Consider the following 21578-nt stretch of genomic DNA (forward strand, 5'->3'; position numbering starts at 1 on the left):
GGGCCTATATATATATATTTTTCCCTCCAAAAGACATTGTATTCTAATGGTTTCCAGCAAGTGCCATAAGTCTAGATTCACTTTATTTTCTTCATCTGCAGACTTCATAACTGTGGTTTTAAACTCTTGATTTAGGGGAGCCTGGGTGGCTCAGTTGGTTAAGCATCTGCCTTCCACTCAGGTCATAATCCCAAGGTCCTGGGATCAAGCCCCGCATCACACTCTATGCTCAGCAGGGAGTCTGCTTCTCCCTCTGCCCCTCCCCCCACTAGTACTCTCACTCAGTCTTTCTCAAATAAATAAAATCTTAAAAAACAAAAAAACTTGATCTATTTAAAAGCAGACCTTGGGACACCTGGCTGCCTTGGTTGGTGGAGCGTGTGATGCTTGACCTTGGGGTTGTGAGTTTAAGACACACACCACATTGGGTGTAGAGATTATGTAAAAATAAAATCTTAAAACAGAAGCAGGTCTTATGATCACAGTGGTGGCATCATCCTCATCACCACTTGCTACCTAGAAAAATGGCAGGGTCAGTCAGATTACCCTTTGGTTTCCTTTACATGGCAGGAGACTTCCTTATGCACCCTTTTACTTGTAGGTGTAACTGAATGTTCCAGTTTTACATAGGGATCTGACGTGCAATTCCTCACCTTTGTTCAGGCCTAAGGCCTAGGAGCTATCATTCCCCAAACTGGTTATTCTCTTTTGTTCTTAGGAGAGGAAGGGCTTTCGTATTTAACAGTTACTTCTGTGGCTTGTTTACGTAGATTTAGAAATTTTTTTCCCCTGGACTTTATAGATTTTTCCATATTTTCTTGTGAGTTCAGTATCTCACTTAATAGTATGTTTATGGCAACCGAGCCAGCCTTTGGGTGTTTTGTAGCAGTGGAACACTTTTTAGAAAACCTTGATGCTCTCTCTCTCTCTCTATATATATAGTATGATCCAGCAAGGTAAATATCTTATTTCCCCCCTGCACTTTATTGAGGTATAATTTACATATGATAAAATGCATATATCACAAGTATATAGCTCAGCAGAACTTTAACTTACATCCACGTTGCCATTATCTCAATCAGTTAAGACTATTTCCCTCATTCTAGAAAGTTTTCTTATGCCACTTTCAAGCCTATACTCACCCAGAGGTAAGCACCTTAGGTTGGTTTTGCCTATTCTTGAGCTTTGCATAAATGTACTATGTCTAGCTTTTGTTCAGTATTTTTGTATTTATCTGTATTCTACCAGTAATTCATTTTTAAAAACTGTGGACTAGTATTTCAATAACCATTATTTGATTATCCATTATGTTGTTGACAGATATTTGAGTCGTTTCCTGGCTGGGGGTTCTCTTGGGTTTCATCACTAGAAGTGGAATCACAGAGTAGGCATCAATTTACATTTTTAAGAAATGGGCCCGCTATTTCCATGGTGATTATGCTAACACTTCTGCTAGTTGCTGCTACACTTTCTCACCACTCAGGCAGGTGTGCAATAGTGTTTCCGGGGGGTTTCATTCTGCCTTCCCTGGTGGCTGATGTTGAACACCCTTTCCTATGCTAATTGTGCATCTGGATAGCTTCTGTGAAGTGTGTACTCAAGTTACGTATTAACTTGTATACTGTGTTGCTTTTGCAGTGGCTTTTAAAGGTTCTCCGGCAAACGTGTCTTTGTCAGTTATGTGTACTGCAACTGTTTTGTCCTTGGCTCTTTTTCACTTTTATATCTTTCTGATAAGAGTGTAATTTTGGTGAAATGTACCAGTTTTTTCTTTCTTTTATGAAGTTTATGTCCTAAGATCTCTTTGAGTTTCCCAAGAGTCATGAAGATAGTCTGTTTTCTTCTCTAGGATTTGTTTTGCCTTTCACATTTAGGTCCCACGATCCACGCTGAACACATAGTGCAATACATAATTGAACACATGTGCACGTTGAATGCATAGTGTGAAAGCATCAATGTCCAAAGTCTTTGCCTATGGAGTTGCTTGTGTTTTTGCTGAAAAGCCAATGACCATATGTATGTATGGGTCTGCTTCTGGACTCTATTCTAGCCACTGATCTATTTGTCCTAACTCTAATACCACACTCTTAAGTACTGTGATTTTAAAGCAAGTCATGAAATTGGTGTAAGTCTTCCAACCCCCTCTTCAAAATTATCCTGGCTGTTCCAGGTCTGTTGGATTTCTATATATATCTGCAAATTTTTACAAGAAAGCCTCACAGGATTTTTCTCTCATTGAAATTTGATTTCTAGAAATCAATTTTTGGGCAAACAGATCTTGACAGTATGCAGCCTCTCAATTCATGAATATATTTATTGCAGCGTTCTATAGTTTCAGCAACATGGGGTAGTTTTGTAGAGTAGAAGTCTTACATATCTCTTGTTAACATTCTAGGTATTTGACTTATGTGATTACAGATGGTTAAGATTTTAAAATTTAATTTTTAATTGTTGCTAGTATATAGACAATATGACTGAGTTTTGCCTCATTTCCTGCAAAATTATTAGTTCTGGTAGATCAAGCAAATTCTTGTTAAACTTTAGGAAGTCAGAGAATGGGAGAAGTGTTATATAATTGAGAACATCTAATTTTCCAGAGTAAAAAATGATTCATTCTTTGTATACCTCTGCTCCCAGTTATTGCCTCAGAAACACTACCTTCTGATTTTCTTTCTTCTTTAAAAAACATAAAATTCTGGAGTTCAATTTGCTCTTGCTGTACTTCTTGAAAGATGGGGAGAGCACCAGACCCTTACAGAAGCACTTCTGGTTCTCAGCTAAATGTAGAATAGGGAAATGAGAACATGGTACCTGCTGCCCTTCATTTGCAGAATGGTGAGCAAAGTACTATTTTTTCAGAATGCCAGTTAGAACAGAAAGACATTAAAATGGATTGGGATTGGAATAAGGTGAATACATTTGAGAGATTCAGATTATCCTTGGCACATTTATAAATTCTTCACTGATCCAATAATCCCTCTTTTCATCCTTGGCTTTCTTTCTGATTAATTCTTTTCTTCCCAGTCTGATGTATAACAGAGTGGTTAGCATATTGCCTGATCTACAAATGGACATAATGACTAGGGATCCCTTTTAACTTCAAATAAAATCAATGTAAGGCACAACTATTCAGGAATATTTTGTATTTTCAAAGTATTTAGGAATTCTTTAATTAGAAAAATAAAGGCAATGGGATTATCCCTCAGGTTCTAAAAGTACCCATGAATTAAATCACTCACATTCCCCTCTTAAAAACAAAACCAAACCTTAAATCACATTGCTATTAAGCTTTCTTACAGTAAGAAATAAGACCAAGCTATACTAGAGTACAAACACCTGAAAATTCTGAGCATGAAAATAATTTATTAGACATCTGGTTTATTCAAACATTAGGCCTACTGACGACAGAATTAACAGAGCTCATGGAGTAGGAAAAAAAAACAACAAACCCACCCAGCACCTGCTTCACTGCAAATTTCCTGGGGACAGAATTCATGCCTTCTGTACTACAGTCTCAGCCTAAAGCATCCACACGTGCTTGATATTCTTGATACTCATTAACTTGAACAGAAGATGAGAAACTTCCCGAACACTCACCTTCGCAAGTAGCATTAGTGATATAACTTTCAGAAACATTCGTAGGCACAAGAAACAGCACTGCCTGCAGTGAGCATCTCTGATGATCAAAGAAAAGAATGTCACTAAATACAATCTTACAAATAAGAAGGAAAATACACACTTGCCAATGGACTGCCTTACATTATCAGGAAAAACGTCGCGAGATTTATGAAATTAAAACTGTTTACTCAACTTTTAATTGATTCTGAAGTTATTTTGTGGTACTAAAAATCAGAAAAAAAGAAAATGGATTTAACCTAAAGAATTTAGGGAAGAAATGCAGTACTACTATGCAACAGTAGCTGCACTTCTTTGGTTAACTCATTAAAACGATGTCCAACATTTTCAGTCAAATTTTATTAAAAAAATCATTACAATTCAAGAACCTAATCTAAATATGCACTTGACAATAAAGCACATCTGAGTATGGAGTGAAAAAAGGTTTCAAAAAACCATCCATGTATCCTCTCCAAATATCCAAATCATCACTTCTGCAGGCCTTTTGTTGAGTGGAATCATAAAGAACTGAAGATTTATTGCTGTGAAAATAAATCTGTAGTACAGTAGTATGAATCTTGGGTATTAAGCATTATCAGCTGAATCAAGTTAAGAAGTTCAAAATCTAATAAGAAATTTGTGTGTGAAAGTCTATAAGCCAGTTGACCCAAGAGCAACTGAGAGATCTAACATGTTCAGTGAGACCAGACATTTTAAATCTTCATTCTTTGAAGGCAATTAAAAATAACAATTCCAACAGCCCATAAACCAAATAAAAAAAACTGAAGAAAGCAATTAAAACTACGTTCAAAGAGCCATTTTTTTTCCAGCTCAATTTCAGCACCCCAAGGAAAAAAAAAAAGCATCCATGACTATCACAGATGAAAATGAATGTCACTGGAATCAGTTATTTTTCCCCACTGAGGTATAAAATCTATATAGAAATTTGATACTATACTATAACAAATTGTACTTCTCATAGTTCTGTTTTAATTTCCTTTAAACCCTGTTTAATATAGTTTCTTCTTAAATTGTAAAAATGTTGTTTTCATGATTCTGAAACTGGTTCCAGTTCTTTTTCACTTATTTTTATATCAATATTTAATATACTGGTTACCAGTTCTAATCAGAAAAAAAATCTTGGAAATCTCTTCATTATGACCGCACATTCAGCAGCAGTTACCGATGTGCAAGCAAACCGTACAAGGTGCAGCTCCGGAAAGCACGTTTTGTTGATTGCTTCATTGTCTGAATATTCTTTACCATGATTCTGGGTGAAAGACACTTTCCATCTTGTAAACATCGGTGTGCACAGTCTCGCTACTATGTAGTTTCACGTCCTCGGACAAGAAGGCTGGTTCACAGCTAGTGAAAAGCGAGAGGAGTCTAAGTTTTAATGGCTGATAAACCTTACATCCCCGCAGGAGGAAAGCACTTTTCCTTTTTTGCTACTTAAGAATGTGGCAGAAATGTATGCTGAGGTAGCCCAGTCAATCCTTTTTTTTTTTTCCTTTTCTTTTTCTTTTTCTTTTTTTTTTTTTTTTGTAAATTTGGTCTCAGAATATTTCTGGAAGGGTGACATTTCGAAGAAGCCACTGCTGGGAGCGGCTTCCATTGCAGTCTCTTATGCTGGGCACCTGGCTATCCTCTTCTGTGGCTTTATCCAGGCACTGATTACTGTTCACATGCTGCAGGGTTAATTTCTGAAAGTGACAGAAAAGAACCGTTAACATGAAAAAAATCACACACCTCAACCATCATTTCTGGTGAGCATGAAATTGCTCTGTAGAAAAAGTGTCTACATAAAGACTGCTGTAAGACCTATGTGGGAGGGAGAAAGGCACTGGGGTACGGTCGGTTACACTGAACTTGAAGTACAGTGACCAAAATGCTAAGTCCCAATTCTGGACAAGCTCTAGAACACTGTGAGAAATTTCACTTTTTGTGCTTCAGCTTCCTAAAAAAAAAAAAAAAAAAAAATCAGATTAGTGGTTCCTAATTTGGGATCCTTAACCTATTTTCCAAAAGCTATTTCAGGGGCGCCTAGGTGGCACAGCGGTTAAGCATCTGCCTTTGGCTCAGGGCGTGATCCCGGCGTTATGGGATCAAGCCCCACATCAGGCTCTTCCGCTATGAGTCTGCTTCTTCCTCTCCCACTCTCCCTGCTTCTGTTCCCTCTCTCGCTGGCTGTCTCTATCTCTGTCGAATAAATAAATAAAATCTTTAAAAAAAAAAAAAGCTATTTCAAAATTGCTTCATTTCCCTGTGATAAGGCTGTTCAAATTAATTCTGTGATTCCAAACCTCAAGTCCTTAGAAACTCAGGTTCTTCTGAAGACTCAAAAGCTTAAGAGATCGTAAGATTGATAAAGCAGCCCTTAAAAAATGGCTGAGAGATGCAGCTATATAATTTTGTGTACTTGTCTGTGCTACAGACTTGATTTTTAGAGCAATTTCAAAGCGTCAGGACAGAGGAGTGTTATGAGTGATAAGCGTAGGTCAGTTCATGTGTCTGTTACTCAAAGCAGCCAGGGAGGGATGTGAATTACACATTATCCTGTAAACGTATACAACTATAAGGAAACGTGAACTGTTTACTAAGACACATTCATCTGACTCTTGCTCATCCCTCTATTTTAATGTAATTCTTTTATCTGGAACATGTCATTTTCATGGGGACTGTGGTCACTGTACTCAGAAGAGGACCAGTCAGCACGACTAGTCTCCAGACAGAAAAACCTTGATGAAGGCAACTGAATAAACCAGTGACAGCTGTAACTTACGCAGCAGAGGATAAAAGCTGTAATTATCATTGCCTACAGTCTACTTGTAACCTAGAAAAGATCATTTTGGTGGCCCTTGCCCCTAATCTCTACCTATAACTAGGTCAAAATCATCTGCATTTTATTGTAGAAAGGACAGCTATAAGCATCAAAGCACAAGAACCTGGTGTCCTGAACTGTATGCAATATCAAATATAAATAAGACAAAGATTTAAGAAAATACAAATTTAATCAAAGAATCCTAGATCTAGAGTTCCAGCATTGTTTGAGACACAGATCATTTTAGCTGCTCTGTGACCCTGGGTACGTTCCATTCTGGGCTTCAATGTCTCTACATGTATTAAACAAGGCCCTAGGTTTTATTTCTAGGGTTCCTTTGGAACCTACGATGTCATGATTTATAGGTTTACAAAGGGGCACCCGGCTGGCTCCAGAGAGCATGTGACTCTTGATCTCGGGGTCATGAGTTTGAGCCTCATATTGTGTGTAGAGATTACTTAAATAAACTTAAAATATGTGTAATTTATTTTCTCTTTAGTTCTCCAGCTTGCTGTGTTTCTGACTGGTGGAGGCAGGACAACGCTGACACGCTGTCCCTGAGCTTCCTATGCAGCTGGCTGAGTCTGGGGGAGCTGCATCGTGGTGTGACTCCTACCTTTGCCCAACTCGGTCTTCTCCTTTTCCCAGGTGTTCAAAGGCTGCTCTCTAATAAACACCACAAACACTAACCTTTGTCTCCGAGTTTGCCTGTGATAGAACCCAGCCTGCAAACTAAAATTTTATCTCTGGGAAGACTGTGCAAAGGGCTCCAAAGTTGTTTAAAACTTAACATTCATAACTGGCTCTTTCTAAATCCCCTAAACCCACTTTAGCTCCTTCCATTTCTACCTTCAGCTACCTCTGGATAACAGGTGTGGTGCACTGTGCGGATCATACACAGGCTACCACTGCCATCCCCACTTCCTGTCTCCATCACACCGGAGACTGGAAACCCAACGCCTGTGTAACCAGCCTCCCTTTTAGCTGGTGGAGGTGGTGTCACGATGGGCTGAAGTTCTGGCCCATAAGACATAGCAGAGTCTGCAGAGGGGGGTCTAAGAAAAGCTCTGGCTTTCCTGATAAAGAGCAAAACCTGGGGTAGTACGATGTCCCCTCTTCTTCAGCAGCAGCCACCTGTGGCCACAACCAAAAGGGGAGGAATATGCAGCAAAATTATCCCTGATGGCACTGTGCCAATGAATCTCTACCCCAGAAGCCTTCAGAATTATGAAGAAGAGTAAGCACTGATTTGTTCATGCTACTCTAAACAGGTTTTATGTTTCCTCATTAAAAAAAAATTCAACAAGCCTCCCAATGGTGTGTTCAATGAAAAGTGACAGTACATTAAAGATTTATTTTAGAGAGAGTAGGAGCTGGCGAGGAGGGGCGGAGGGAGAGAATCACAAGCAGACTCCCCGATAAGCTCAGAGCCTGCCGCAGGGCTCGATCTCACAACTCAGATCATAACCCGAGCAGCAATCAACAGTTGGACACTTAAATGACTGAACCACCCAGGTGCCCCTCATTTTTAAAATAACCATGGGGTGCTGCTGGCATTTGGTGTCTGAAGTCAGAGATGCTATACACCCTGTAGTGTCTGGGGCAGCAGCATGCGCCCATGAAAAACCCCAGAACACGTGATAGAGGCCATTTCGAATAGTCATTAACTGAAGTGTTATGTTTAATATTACTTTTACCATAGTTTGACACTGTGGAGGGAGACCCAGGATTTATAAAGCACAGTCTCTACCCTTGAGGAGCTAACAGTCTAATAGTGGAGAAAAGACTGGTAGAGAAACAAGTACAAAGCAGTTCAGTATGACAGAGGTCAGAGAAGATGTGCAGAGGAAAAAGAACCAGAGAAAGACCTACTGAAGATTCTGGTGCCAGTTCCAGAACTATAAAGCAAAAGCACAAATTGGGAGGTTAGCCAGATAAAGGCACAGGACAGAGACTTACTGGGGATGCTTTGATCTTTTATGCACTCCTGTGTGAGTACAACATACAGTGTGTGGTGAGCGGGTGAGGTTTCAGAGCAAAGATAAATATAAAAAGTTTTGTTGTATGTCACAGAAAAATCATCATGAGCCAGAGAATTTCATTATTTAAAGCTCACCTTTTTACTTAAGTGTTTAATTCAGCCATTTAAACAGTCTACTCCTGGCTCCATTTCTCCCATGCTAGACGACAGAGCTTGAGGACAGAGGGAAGAGTGGCTATAGTGACAACAAGGACCAGGGACTGGAGGCAAGGTCAATTACTGGGGAGATTACAACATATTTATATTACTTAGGTTGTTTATCCCATCTGTCCATTTTTAGAGTGTAAGAACAATTTGACCCATATTAAAACTGTACAAGAGTTCATTCTTTTCACTATAAAGAATTCATTCTTCTAGCTACAAAACACACCTAATTTCATTCCTCCATGCAACTGAATAACTTACCACTGGGTCATACTCCCAAAGTTGGTTGCCTTTTAGGTGGTGGCATTTGAGCATTGTGACTGGGCCATTAAGTTTGGAGACATCCAAGCAAAGGTCATCCGTTCTAATTTCTTTGTTGGCAGTATAAGAGAAAACCTGAAAAAGGTGCACACATGTAAGCTTTAACAGTAAAAGAAACCAGCCAATAGTCTGGCAAAAAAAACCACCCAAGTATCTCAAGATACGTGATTTTTGAACTTGATTAATGTGGTATTAGGAGAATAAATGACTCAGAAAAGCTACCACTAATTTTGCACAGAGGAAAGGAAAAATGACCTTGAGCTCTCTGTATACACTGACTGTATTGTCAAGGGCTGTCATCTGTTTGACTAAAAAGGGCAAAGTAAATCTCATGCACAGCAATGTAAATACAGTTCTCACAAAGGGGCCTTTTACAAATGTTTCACTTAAAAGTAATCATTAAATTGAAAGCTCCCTTCTCCTAAAAGGTCTTTATTATTGTCTCTTCATAGGTAGGAAAATACTTCCTGAATGACATAATGAGATAAAAGGGGCAGAAGATTAAAACAAATCCAAAAATTATTCCTTTTAAAGCTTAACTAAGAGACTTACCTGGTTACCTCCCATACCATGACAGTTAAAAATTCCAACTTTTTCATTCTCTTTTCTAGCCATGTTATCTAGACACTGATTTGTTTCCACATTTCTTATCTATGGGACAATAATGAAAACAGAAGTTAGAGGTAAACTAGACAAACATACAGATACACATGCACATCTACTGCAAACATATACACAGTGGACTGACAGCAGAATGCTCAGTGGCCTTGTTGCACTACTGATTCCTTCCAGTTTCCTCACATTCCAAGTTCCACCTTGATGACTGTCTTGGAAAGAGAAACGAGATGTCCTCTTGTTGGGTAAGATATTTGGTAATCTTCAGGATGTCTAATGACAATTGAGATTCTAAATTATTAGGGACCCTTAAACTAAAAGACTTCATGTAGGAAAAGAAGGGAGCTTGTCATCATTGGAATAGATACTCCTGAACGTAAGTATGATCCTGATGTTCTCCTTAGCCCAGCAGGAAAGTAACTACTGACGGGATGGTTTGGAAATCTGATACAGTACTTCCCTATGGAAGTTGTTCTAGGATGTACCTAAATTATTTGAGAGTAAAAATGATTACAGAGGGCATACACACAGAAGAACTTGAGACGATGGAAGCGTTCTATACTTATGCCATCCAATATGGTAGCTACTAACCATGTGTGGCTATTGAGTACTTTAGTATATTTTTTTCTTTTACTTCTTGCTATTGAGCACTAAATATGTGGCTAGTGTGACTGAGGAACTGACTTTCAAATTTTATTGAATTTTAGTTCATTTAAATATAGCCACATGTGGCAAGCAGCTACCACACTGGTTGTGCAGGACTAGATGTCGACACACAGGATAGTCTTCCACAGTTTGAGAGGGACTACTTGTCAATGATGGAGACAATATGCACACACATTAATAAAGCCAAGTTATATCCTTAGCCCTCTGTGAAAGGCACATGGAAGTGCCCATGTTCGGTTCATACTCTCTGGAATTAGTAAAAATCTTAGGGGATCTAAATAATTTCAAGGGGCAAAGTTAGCAGGCTAATGGCCCTTTTAATAGGATTTGTTTATGTCTGAATAACACACCTTTCCTTACAGAGCCAGGCTTGCCAATGAGCCAAACCCAAACGGTCATAAGCACCATGTACAAATGTGAGAATGCTAGCGGGTGAGGAAATAGGAAGCTTTCTACTTGGAACACAGCAACATCTGAACTATGGTGGTCGGGGGGAAAGGGCTGCACTTCTGAGGTATATGGAGGCAGGTGGGCAGGAGTGAAAGCTTAGGGTATGGGGACATGCAGACGTGGGCTTCTCTCCCTACCCTAGCATTACTAGCCACAAGACTGTGACTGGTTAGCACTCTAAGACAGTGATTCCCAGGACCACGATCTGAACAAAATTATCCAGCCAAGTGTTGACACATGTGCCACTATACAGGGGTTTTGTGATCAAATGTGTCTAAAAATTACCAGGTTAAACATATTTAAATAGGTTTCTTTGCTGAAGGACTTCTCAAAGCTGTTTACTATACTGTGACTCTTGGTAGGGGTGGGGACTGGTGGTAGAGAAGGATGTAAGATATAAAAAGCAGCATTTCCCAAACATCTCTGGCCACAAAATCTACTCCCTCCTCCCCTACCTTTCTAATCGAGCACCTTGGGGGACCTCAGACCTCAGCACTCTTTAGAACACAGTAACTGGGAAAGCTGGCTGTAAGAACCTCAGTTTCTCATCTGTGTAACAGGCACACCAATCTCTCAGGTTTGCTGGGAGCTCTTAATGAGCTAACACATACAGAAGCCCAACAGAGACGGACACATGGTAGGTCCATGGTCACTGTCAGGTTTTCCTCCTTACCCACACATTCAGCAGCTCTTCCACCACTTTCTGAAGTAACAACTTGGTGTACACAGCTATCACTACAATATTAGTTTTGACCTTGGAAGTTGAAAATAACTGTGAACACACTCATTCCTGGGAAACAGGCAGGAACCTAGAGCCTAGGTTTCTTAGTTTTTGCTCAGTCTCCTCCAGAATCTTGGTACCTCCACTAGGTGGAACCACCTAGGCAATTAAAGGATTTTTAGACTCTAGTGTAATGGAATCTGGATCCACTTTTCCCCCCTCTCTGCCATTAAGAGAAATATTGGTCAGATATGAGAAAGACTTGGGTATTAATGGTTAGGAGCACAAGCTCTCAAGCCATACTGCCTATGTTCAAATTCTGTCTCTTCTATTTTGTGGCTGTGACCTGAGAATATTGTTTTAACCATTTACGTATGCCTCAATTTACTTACTGTCAAGTGGGGATAACAGCACCTATATCTCATAGTGTTGATAAGAGGATAAAATGAGTTAATGTTTGTAAAGCACTCAGACCAGCACCTGACACAGAGTTTATGCTCACTCAATCTTAGGGTTATTAGATCTGCCTAGAGAAGCCATCGGTTAGTCCACAGACTGGCTAAGTGGTCAAAAGGTCTGACTTGTTTTCTGTCATGGTTTTTTAGAGTATCTATCTCCTCAGTTAACAGTTATTAGACATCACAATGAAACACATTTACTCAGTTCCAGGACCTACAGGAGCTATGAGAGTCAGTAGTGAAGGCAGAGACTAAATTCATACCTCTCATTCCCCTTTCTACTCTAAAATCCTATGATTTCAGGCTTCTCTGGACCCTTTGAAGTATGACAAAAGATCCCCCAAAGTCTAAATTCCAGTTTTCAGCACAGTAAAGCTCATGCAGGTGGAGCTATGATCCCAGCATGAGAGCCCCAGCTGCACAAGGGTGGGTGCTTAAGAGCGACCCCAGCCCTAGAAGTTAGAGCTTTAATCTGCATAAGGTGCCCCGATACTAAGGGCAAACAAGCTTAAGACCAGCTGCTTCATTAAAAAGGCAGTGACAAGCAGGCCACGGATGGTAAAATCTGTTCCTTTTATAGAAAGCCAGCTGGCAAGAGGCAGGTAAAGAACAAACTTGCCTTGGCAATCATCTACCGTGGGTTAGACAAGTGGCTCTTTGTAATACACCTGTATTCTGGCCCAGTGAACAATGTTATCCAAAATTGGGTCAGTTCAAGAGAAAAAAAACAACTCATTCTCTATTCTAAAGGCAAGTTATACTCACAACTATATGGTCAACTAATCTTCGACAAAGCAGGAAAGAATATCCAGTGGAAAAGACAGTCTCTTCAACAAACGGTGTCAGGAAAACTGGACAGCCACATGCACTAGAATGAAACTGGACCACTTTCTTACACCATACATAAAAATAAATACAAAATGGATGAAAGAGCTAAACGTGAGGTAGGAAACCATCAAAATCCTAGAGGAGAACACAGGCAGAAACCTCTCTGACTTTGGTTGTAACAACTTTTTACTAGACACATCTCCAGAGGGAAGGGAAGCAAAAGCCAAAATATACTATTGGGACTGCATCAAGATAAAAAGCTTCTGCATAGCGAAGGAAACAATCAACACAACTAAAAGGTAGCCTATGGGATGAGAGAAGTTATTTGTAAATGACATATCTGATAAAGGGTTAGTATCTAAAAATCTATAAAGAACTTATCAAATTCAACACCCAAAAAACAAATAATCCAGTTAAGAAATGGGCAGAAAACATGAATAGACACTTTTCCAAAGAAGACATCCAAATGGCTAACAGACACATGAAAAGATGCCCAACATCACTCATCATCAGGGGAAAAAAAAATCAAAACCACCTCACACCTGTCAGAATGGCTAAAATTAACAACACAAGAAACAGGTATTGGCGAGGGTGTGGACAAAGGGGAACCCTCTTACACTACACTGGAATGCAAACTGGTGCAGGCGCCCTGGAAAACAGTATGGAGGCTCCTCAAAAAGTTTAAAAAAGAACTATCTTATGATCCAGCAATTGCACTACCAGGTATTTACCCAAAGGATGCAAAAATACAGATTCAAAGAGATACATGGACCCCAATGTTTACAGCAGCATTATCAACAATAGCCAAACTATGGAGAGAGCCCAAATAGCAAATGTCCATTGACTGATGAATGGATAAAGATGTGGGGTGTGTGTGTATAAAATGGAATATTAGCCATCAAAAAGAATGAAATCTTGCCATTTGCAGCAATGTGGATGGCGCTAGAGTGTTATTATGCTCAGTGAAATAAGTCAGAGAAAGACAAATACCATAGGATTTCATTCATATGTGGAATTTTAGAAATGAAACAGATGAACCTATGGGAAAGGGGGGGGGAGGAGAGGAAAACAAACCATAAGAAACTCTTAACAATAACGATAGAGAACAAACTGAGGATTGATGCGGGCGGGAGGTGGGCAGGGGGATGGGCTAAATGGGTGATGGGTATTAAAGAGGGCACTTGTTATGATCAGCACTGGGTGTTGTATGTAAGTGATGAATCACTGAATTCTACTCCAGAAACCAATAGTGCACTGTAGGTTAACTAAGTAAAATTTAAATTAAAAAAAAAAAAAAAAGGGCAAGTTGTAGGAGCAACTGCTATAAATCTTCCCATGGTAGATTCCCATGGTACATGCCCCACTCTGGGCCTTCCTTGACTGGAATGAGGCTACGGCAAAGGAAACAGTCTCATTAATGAAGCAAGAAACTCAGCATACTTCTCATCTGTTTCAGGATGAATTTCTTAAATCACAACAAAGTTCAGAGGTGCTCAAGTCAAGCCTGAAGTAGCCTCAGTAACAACTAAGGGCAAACAGTTGCCTGTGCTCCCCCTGGCATGGGCTGAATGGTTTCACTCTGACTCACCACTGTCAGTCACTGGGCTCCCCTGTGTGATGAACTTGCCCTCCAACACCCTACTCTACTTTACATCTCTTCCTTGTTCCCACATCCCCAACATCGCTACCCTCTCTTCACTTTCAACTGATGATCTTCTGTTCAATAACGAAACAGAAAAATCAAAAAGCTTCCTCATACTTCTACCACAAACTACTTGCTTCTACCCTCAAATCAACAACTGACCTTAACAGTTGTCCCCATTCCCTCCACCCTCCTTCTTATTTCAATGGATGCCATCCTTTTCATCCCTTCCCACCATGATCGTCTACTAAACAGGACTCCTACAACCAACAGCTCTTTTCAAGCAAACAAAAAAACCCCTCCTTTAACTCCATATTCCCCTTCAGCTACCAACAATTTCTCTGCTCTCCTTCACAACAGAATTTCTTGCAAGACTTGCCACGCACATGATCTCTAATACCTCTTCTTCCCTGAAGTCATCAGGGATATTGTCCCTACCAATCTTCATGGGAACCCTTTTGGGGTCGGAGATGGAGCCCACAGACAACTTCTCCCTTGCCAGTCCAACGGCCAGTTCTCTGTACTAGTCTTACTCAACAGCCAACCACTTCCTCCTTCCTGAAACACATCCTTCACTTAGTCTCTGGGATACCACTCTCTTGGTTCTCTTATTTCAGTGGTCACTCTTTCTAAATCTTTTTGGCTAATTCCCTCTCATTTCATAAATTCTAAATTGTGGAGTTTCCTATGGCTTGGTCCTCAGTCCTCCCCCTTCTCCTCCATCTACACTTGCTCTTCCCAAGGTGATCTCATGCAGTTTTGTTTTAAAACCTACCTATATATTGATAATCCCTAACTTTAGATCTCCATCCCCAATCTCTCATCCAGACTGCACATTTGTAAATGCAATGACCTACCCTGTATCTTTACCTGGATCCAATTTAACATGTCCCAACTGCACAGCTGAATGCCCCTGCACCCCCTCCACAAGCCTTCCCATCTTGATAATGCCAACTTCCCTGTCCCAGTTTCTCAGGTGAAAATCTTAACACAGTCCTTTACTACCCTTTCCTTTCACCAATACTCCAGCTCTACTCTTGTCTGCACATAGTTTTGCCCAATGTAGTAATCTGATCTTTTCCCAGTGAAGGTTTCCTTGTCTCTCTCTAGCTTCCCGTTCTCCTCAGAATAAAACCCAATGTGCTTACTGTGGCCTACCAGCTCTATGTTATTTGACCCTCAGTATGTCTTGACCTCATCTTCTACTACACTCCCCACCCCTGTTCACCCCATTCCAGACAACTGGCCTCTGTTGTTTCTGGAACGTGATAAGTATACTCTTGTCTTAGGGCCTTTGTACTTGTTTTTCTCTGTGCCCGGAACGCTCTTTCCCCAGCAGTTCAAATGGCTTGCTCATTCACTTCTTTAAATCTCTGCTCAAAAATCAAAACTCCAAAGGGGGAACTTTTTCAACTGCCCCAACATAAACAGCACCAATACTCAAGCCTGCCAGCCATTCTCATTCTCCTTTGCCCTTAGTACCGCCCACTATACTGTGTACTTTAAAAACCTGGCTTCCTCTACAGACTGTGAGACTTGCAAGAGCGGAGACTTTATTCATTGCTGTACTCCTTGTATGTAAAATAGTATCTACCACATAGCAGACACTCAAATATTTGTTGAATGCATGGGAAGACTGAAGAAGTGACGGCCTCCTGTGCAGTGGGGGTTACTTTTCCTAAGTGTCAGGAGGATTCAATCCTGGGATGGGTCCTGTTTGTGGCCTTGTCCACAAATATCATCTGCTGCTATGATTTATATTATATATGTTCTTTTAACTTTACTTCTTTCATTCAGGTTAATTAACACCAGGACATCATCTTTAGGAATATATGCTTTCAACTAAATGGTTCAGTTTGTTAAAGTAAGAAGTCTGCTGAAGACATTAAAATACTGAAACAACAGTCCAACACTGAAAGGTTAGGGGTGGAGCATTCTTATTTTAATAAACTATAACACGATGAAAAATTAGCAATATTTCAAGTTAGGAGGCAGATGGTGTTAACTGTCAAGAACTTTCTTGCACTTGAGGTTATGTATTTTAATATGAAAGGATTCCCTTGTTGGATGTTTAACCTCTATTGTTTTTGATGAATGAGAACATAAATAACCACATAGACTATAAATATTTTACCTCTCCCAAAGAGAAATAGTGACGTGGAATCTGAGAATCAGGATAAATATTCTCTAGGTACCAAGAGAAAGGTTTGCATTGTAGTTTGTGTCTTAGACCAAGTCTTGATGATATATCTCCATAATCTACCTTTGTAACACCTGTTGAAAGAAATAAATGAATTATTCATGTTCTATTAGGTAACACATTTCTATTTAAATATTGCATTTAACAAATGGTACCATTTTGGTGATGTGTGGCTATACAAGTGATATACCACGAATCCATTGTCCAAAATAAAAACCAAGGAAATATATTTATATGTGTTTTATTTTTTTTCAAAGAAAAACTAAATTTTTTAAAAAAGATTTTATGTCTTTGTCAGAGAGAGAATATGTGAGGACAAGCAGGGGGAGCGGCAGGCAGAGGGAGAGCGAGAGGCAGGCTCTCTCGGGTGAGCAGGAGCCCAATGTGGGGCTCAATCCCAGGACTCTGAGATCATGACCTGAGCTGAAGGCAGACGCTCAACCAACAGAGCCATCCAGGTGTCCCGAAAAATTAAATTTATGTGAGAATGAAATACAATGCTAGCAATATTACACACAAATGTAAATTTTCATAGGATCAGAAAACTTTCATATATGTGAAGGCAAAAACAAGAATCAAGATCTCTTTTGCCCAAATATTAAGCAGAGCAACTGTTTCCAGTCAGGTTTCTCTCATACAACTCACTGTGTGAACTGTGACTTGACGGTATTGTGGTAATTAAAAAACGAGGCTGGAATGCTAACAATGTCAGGAAGACTTATAGCTGATAGAACAACTGTTCCCACAAAACCCTGAATGGCAGTGAAGTTCCTGGACAGAAGTCCCTTGAGACACGCTACAGTGGCCCTGAGAGACTTGAATTTTCATATAAACGTTACACATTACAATTAGGTTAAAAATAAAACAGAACACTGGTAACACCTGGACTGACAGTAATGTCTGCAATACTGGCCCGGATAACTTATTGTTAATAATATAACAGGCATAGTGCTAAGCACTCTGTACACTGTGCAATTTCATTTCTTCCCTAGGACAACCCTGTGAGGTTGGTGCTTTGCCTCTCTCAAAGCTTTTCTACCCCTTCTTAACTCTTCTCAGATGCATTAGGATCAGAGGCAAGAAAGTTCTAGTCCTGTATTTCTAATGCAAAATGCTAACCTGGAGAAATTATATAGAAGAAATTCTTGAACTCATCCATCCACACTTCTGCAAGTCGTCTGTTATTTTTATTGATAATCTGTCCTGTGCCTCCTGGAAACGTGTAAGGTGTGGCTTTCCGAAACACATGTCCAACATGTGAGCAGGTGACAATCTCCAAAGTTCCTCCACATTGCCAAATCTGAAAACAATAGCAAAGAAGACCATATTAAGATCCTGATGGTTAAAAAACAAAAAAAAAGTTCACATCTATGGATATTCATAGTTAAAATTTCACAGAATCATGACCATCCACACAGTGGAGCTCCTGCCATATGATCACAAAAGCAGTGCTTCCTCAGAAGCATACTTTTCTGTAATTTTTGGTTCTGATCAAACCAGAAGTTGGAAGGTTAAATTCAGAAAAGATAGGAGGTCTGGAGCAATATTTTTCTAACTATAGGCCAGGACTCATAAAAAGAGCATAAGTTTAAATTTGAATTAAGTTTAAATTTTATTTTTTTTTAAGATTTTATTTGAGAGCGAGAGCAAGAGTGGGGGGAGGGACAAACGGGGAGGGACAAGCAGACTCCATGCTGATCATCAGGGAGCCCAATGTGGGGCTCGATGCCAGGACCCTGGGATCATGACCTGAGCTGAAAACAGACACTTAACCAACTGAGCCACCCAGGCACCCCTAAGTTTGCATTTTAAATTCAAGTTTAAATTTTGTGTGTAGTATATGCATGGCTCATAGTCAAAAAACTTTTGACCATGGAGCATTCACCCAGAGTCCTGTTACTCCTTTTCCAAACTTGTCATAGCCTGTACATGAAACAGACCCTAGAACTCTAAACTGGATCTCTCATGAGTTATCCACTGGGACAGTGACAGCATACTCTGTCATCTTCATGAGAATAAAAACCAAGAAAGGGTAAAAGAGGGATCATCAAGTTTGGGTTCACATTCTTAGTTTAATGAAATTATCCTTCTGCTCCTTTCAAAATGCGTTTTTCTGTAAGCTAAAAATCTGTTATTTACAATTAAAACAAATTGAGAAGTTTTGATTTTGTTAAATATTCAGTCTACTTTAAAGTTCTCCCAGGATCATAAAGTGATACAGCTGGATAGGATTTCCAAGATGATCTAGAGTCCAAACCTCCTTTTATAAGACAGCAAAGTGATCCACTAGAACAAAGTGAGGTAGCTGGTTTAGATTACAATGCAGCTCAGTGTGGTTTCCACTATAAAGCTATGTGTCTCAAGTGGATTATTTTCAGAAATACGCAATGTCACTTAACATGTTGATTTTAGTGAATGTGAAATGCTTAAGAGTTTTATATAAGGTTGACTGGGTTAAATTAAGTTAGAGCAATTTCAGAATTCTTTTGCCTCTTTCTATTGAAAAATGTAAAGCCAGTAAAGTGACCACGTTTTATATAAGAGAGAATAATTTTCACAACAGAAGGACAAAGCATATTAGAGAAAGTGAAATTATGTTTTTGGCAGTCGAATACCATAGTAGCATATAGAAACTACATATTGTTTTTTATTTTTAGAGTTTCAATTACTTCCTTGAAAATAACAGAAATTCAAAATAACTAGGGAATCTTGTGTAAGTTTTATAGTTTAACCATTAAGATCACTGATTTATTTGCTTAAAATATAGTTTATAAGGAAGCCTTAATAGTAACATGAAATTTTTTAATGAACTGAGGTTCTGAAGTCTGACAAAACTCATACTAAATCAATTTTTATTTAGAGATATATAATATGAATAATTAGAGCATATCTACATTTAAGATTAAATAAAAGATTATTTTTTTTCAAAGGGAACTTACCCTAAAGGAAATTTCTAGGTTTTCTCCTCCCCAAATATCCATTCCAGCATCATATGTTCCAATTTCCTGAAAGTAATCTCTGTCTATTGAAAAAAGGCCTCCTGCCATTGTAGGTGTTCTGAAAATTCAATCATAATACTATACTGTTAATTTTAAGAATTTAAAATTTACAATCAGTTCTTGTTTTTAAAAGTAGAGAATAAATGCTTATTCTCACACTCTTCAGAAACTTTCACAGGGACCTAAGGATTTTCTTTGTTTTTGTGCTATACTATTTGGTCTTCAGACATGCAGACTGTTGGGCCTACCCTCTGTCACAGCTTGTGCCCTGAGAGCCTTCTCTGAACATCCCAAGGCCTCTCCTGTTTTCAGTACCTTTCTTGGTCCTCAGGTCCTGACTAAGCTTCCATCTGAAACTCCTTAAATTGAAGCTAGTTGTCATAATTCTCTTCATCTATCTTCCCATAGTTCCTAGCAATTACACTGACTATATTGACTATATAACCAACTAGATTCATGTTAGCAATTCAAACATACCAGGTTCTAAAGTGAGGCAAATACTGCAAAGAGATAGACTGCATAGGACGAAAACAATGAGGTCCTTCCCTTTCCTATACCTAACAGAAAACTGTAAGGAAAGGAGAGGAAGTAGAGAATACAGTCAGTCACTCCCAAGGGGCTGTCAGCCTGACCAAGAATGGTACATTTTCTGCAGAAGAGGGGCCCAATTCATCAGAATATGGTCCAGGGATGTAGATTGGGTACAAACAGGTAGCATTAAGCAGAGAAATGATAACAAAGTAGGACTAAAATAAATGAATACCAGTTAACCATTTGATTTCCATGAAGGATGAGTATGGAGAAAAATGGACTCCAACTTAAAGAAAATAATTAAGTTCCAGGGACAGAGGAGACTATGGTGACTACATTTTAGGATGAATTATCACCTCTGATTCTATGCCCTAAAAACATATGAATTCCATGCTGTTGGAAGGGTGGCAGCAATTGCCTTTCCAGTACAAACAGTCGTTTCCACATAAAAGTTAAGACATACTTTGATTTTAGAAGAGAAAAAAAATGAGAAGTCTACTAGGTTAAAAGTCAGAGGAAACAGGCCAACTACCATTTAGTACCAGGGTTTCTTGACCTAGGTTTTGAGAAATCTCTACATTTCCTAGAACTGTATGCTCAATCCTCTGTTCGCACATGTACATTTTCCCCCTATTAGAGAAGACTCCTAGCTTTTAACAGATTTTTCAAAGAAGCCCACTGTCTACGAAATGTTTAGGAACTCCTGATTTAGATGGTTATTTGAACTGTCAGCAAAAGAGTGGAAAAGTACCTTTGCTATAGGAAAAGACTCAAAATAGAATTAATGAAATTCTCCTCAGCTTTGCCAGAACGGGATCTGAGTTCAAGGGAAAGCAGGCCGAGAAGGCCAGGAGGGGAGAAAGCTAACGCCTGGCTCTGAAGGGCTCTCCGTCACTAGAGAGGCAGCAGGCTGGTGCTGCCCCAACAAGTCCCAGGATGGTTCAGAGACTCACGGTCTCAACATCAAGGTTCTGAAAAGCATCAAGAAGATTCTTATCCCTTTCAGAAAAAAAATCTATAGATGACCAAGTATAAAACAGAGGAAAAATCAGAATGTGCTCATGGAAATCTTTTTTTATACTTCTGTCAATTCTGGTTATTTTTATATCTTAAACGAGCTTTTCTAACCTCATCAGTCAGTAACTACCATCCAGATGGTACAAGTCTGAATTTACAAGCTTGTATTTTGGTACTACGACCCACTTTTAGGTAATATTTTCACATTACACTTACAATTAATTAAGGGATAGTTGGATTTAAAGGTAAATATTATATCCTTAACAACTGAAAGCACAAATCTGACAGATTTGCAAAATGTTGTTCATATAGGAATGAAAGAACATATGCATGTTACCATCACCTTTCAGGTGCACTAGATTTATATAAATGAAAAATCCCAATTTTATTAATGGATCAGAGGAGAAAGCCCCCTTTAAAATAATAATAATATGTGTGGCTCTTAACTACATATATGGTACACAAATGCCTCATGTCTCTCAAAATACACCTAGAAGCCTTTTGGTATG

At 39.2% G+C, this 21578-nt stretch overlaps 1 protein-coding gene and 1 long non-coding RNA gene across 3 annotated transcripts in view; one reads left to right on the plus strand and one right to left on the minus strand.

Moving 5' to 3' along the window:
* Positions 1 to 7125, plus strand: part of LOC103663505 — a 49722-nt gene extending 42597 nt beyond the window's left edge. The window contains exon 3 of the long non-coding RNA XR_568787.2: positions 6936 to 7125. This is a non-coding gene — a long non-coding RNA (uncharacterized LOC103663505). The remainder of the gene's footprint in view (positions 1 to 6935) is intronic.
* GALNT1 (polypeptide N-acetylgalactosaminyltransferase 1) overlaps positions 2297 to 21578 on the minus strand; it is an 83868-nt gene continuing 64586 nt past the window's right edge. Inside the window, exons 8-13 of one of the 2 annotated variants that reach the window (XM_008691243.2) lie at positions 19462 to 19579; positions 17642 to 17822; positions 16457 to 16596; positions 9495 to 9593; positions 8883 to 9017; positions 2297 to 5318 (exon numbers count right to left, since the gene is read on the minus strand). In XM_008691243.2, coding sequence (XP_008689465.1) covers positions 5172 to 5318; positions 8883 to 9017; positions 9495 to 9593; positions 16457 to 16596; positions 17642 to 17822; positions 19462 to 19579 — 820 coding nt within the window. In that variant the 3' untranslated portion in view covers positions 2297 to 5171. Of the gene's footprint in view, positions 5319 to 5569; positions 8630 to 8882; positions 9018 to 9494; positions 9594 to 16456; positions 16597 to 17641; positions 17823 to 19461; positions 19580 to 21578 lie in introns of those variants that run through there. The other variant, XM_008691250.2, reaches the window with a different exon arrangement.

Source organism: Ursus maritimus, unplaced genomic scaffold (genome assembly GCF_017311325.1).
Source record: "Ursus maritimus isolate PB19 unplaced genomic scaffold, ASM1731132v1 scaffold_18, whole genome shotgun sequence".
In the NCBI taxonomy this organism is placed as follows: Eukaryota; Metazoa; Chordata; class Mammalia; order Carnivora; family Ursidae; genus Ursus; species Ursus maritimus.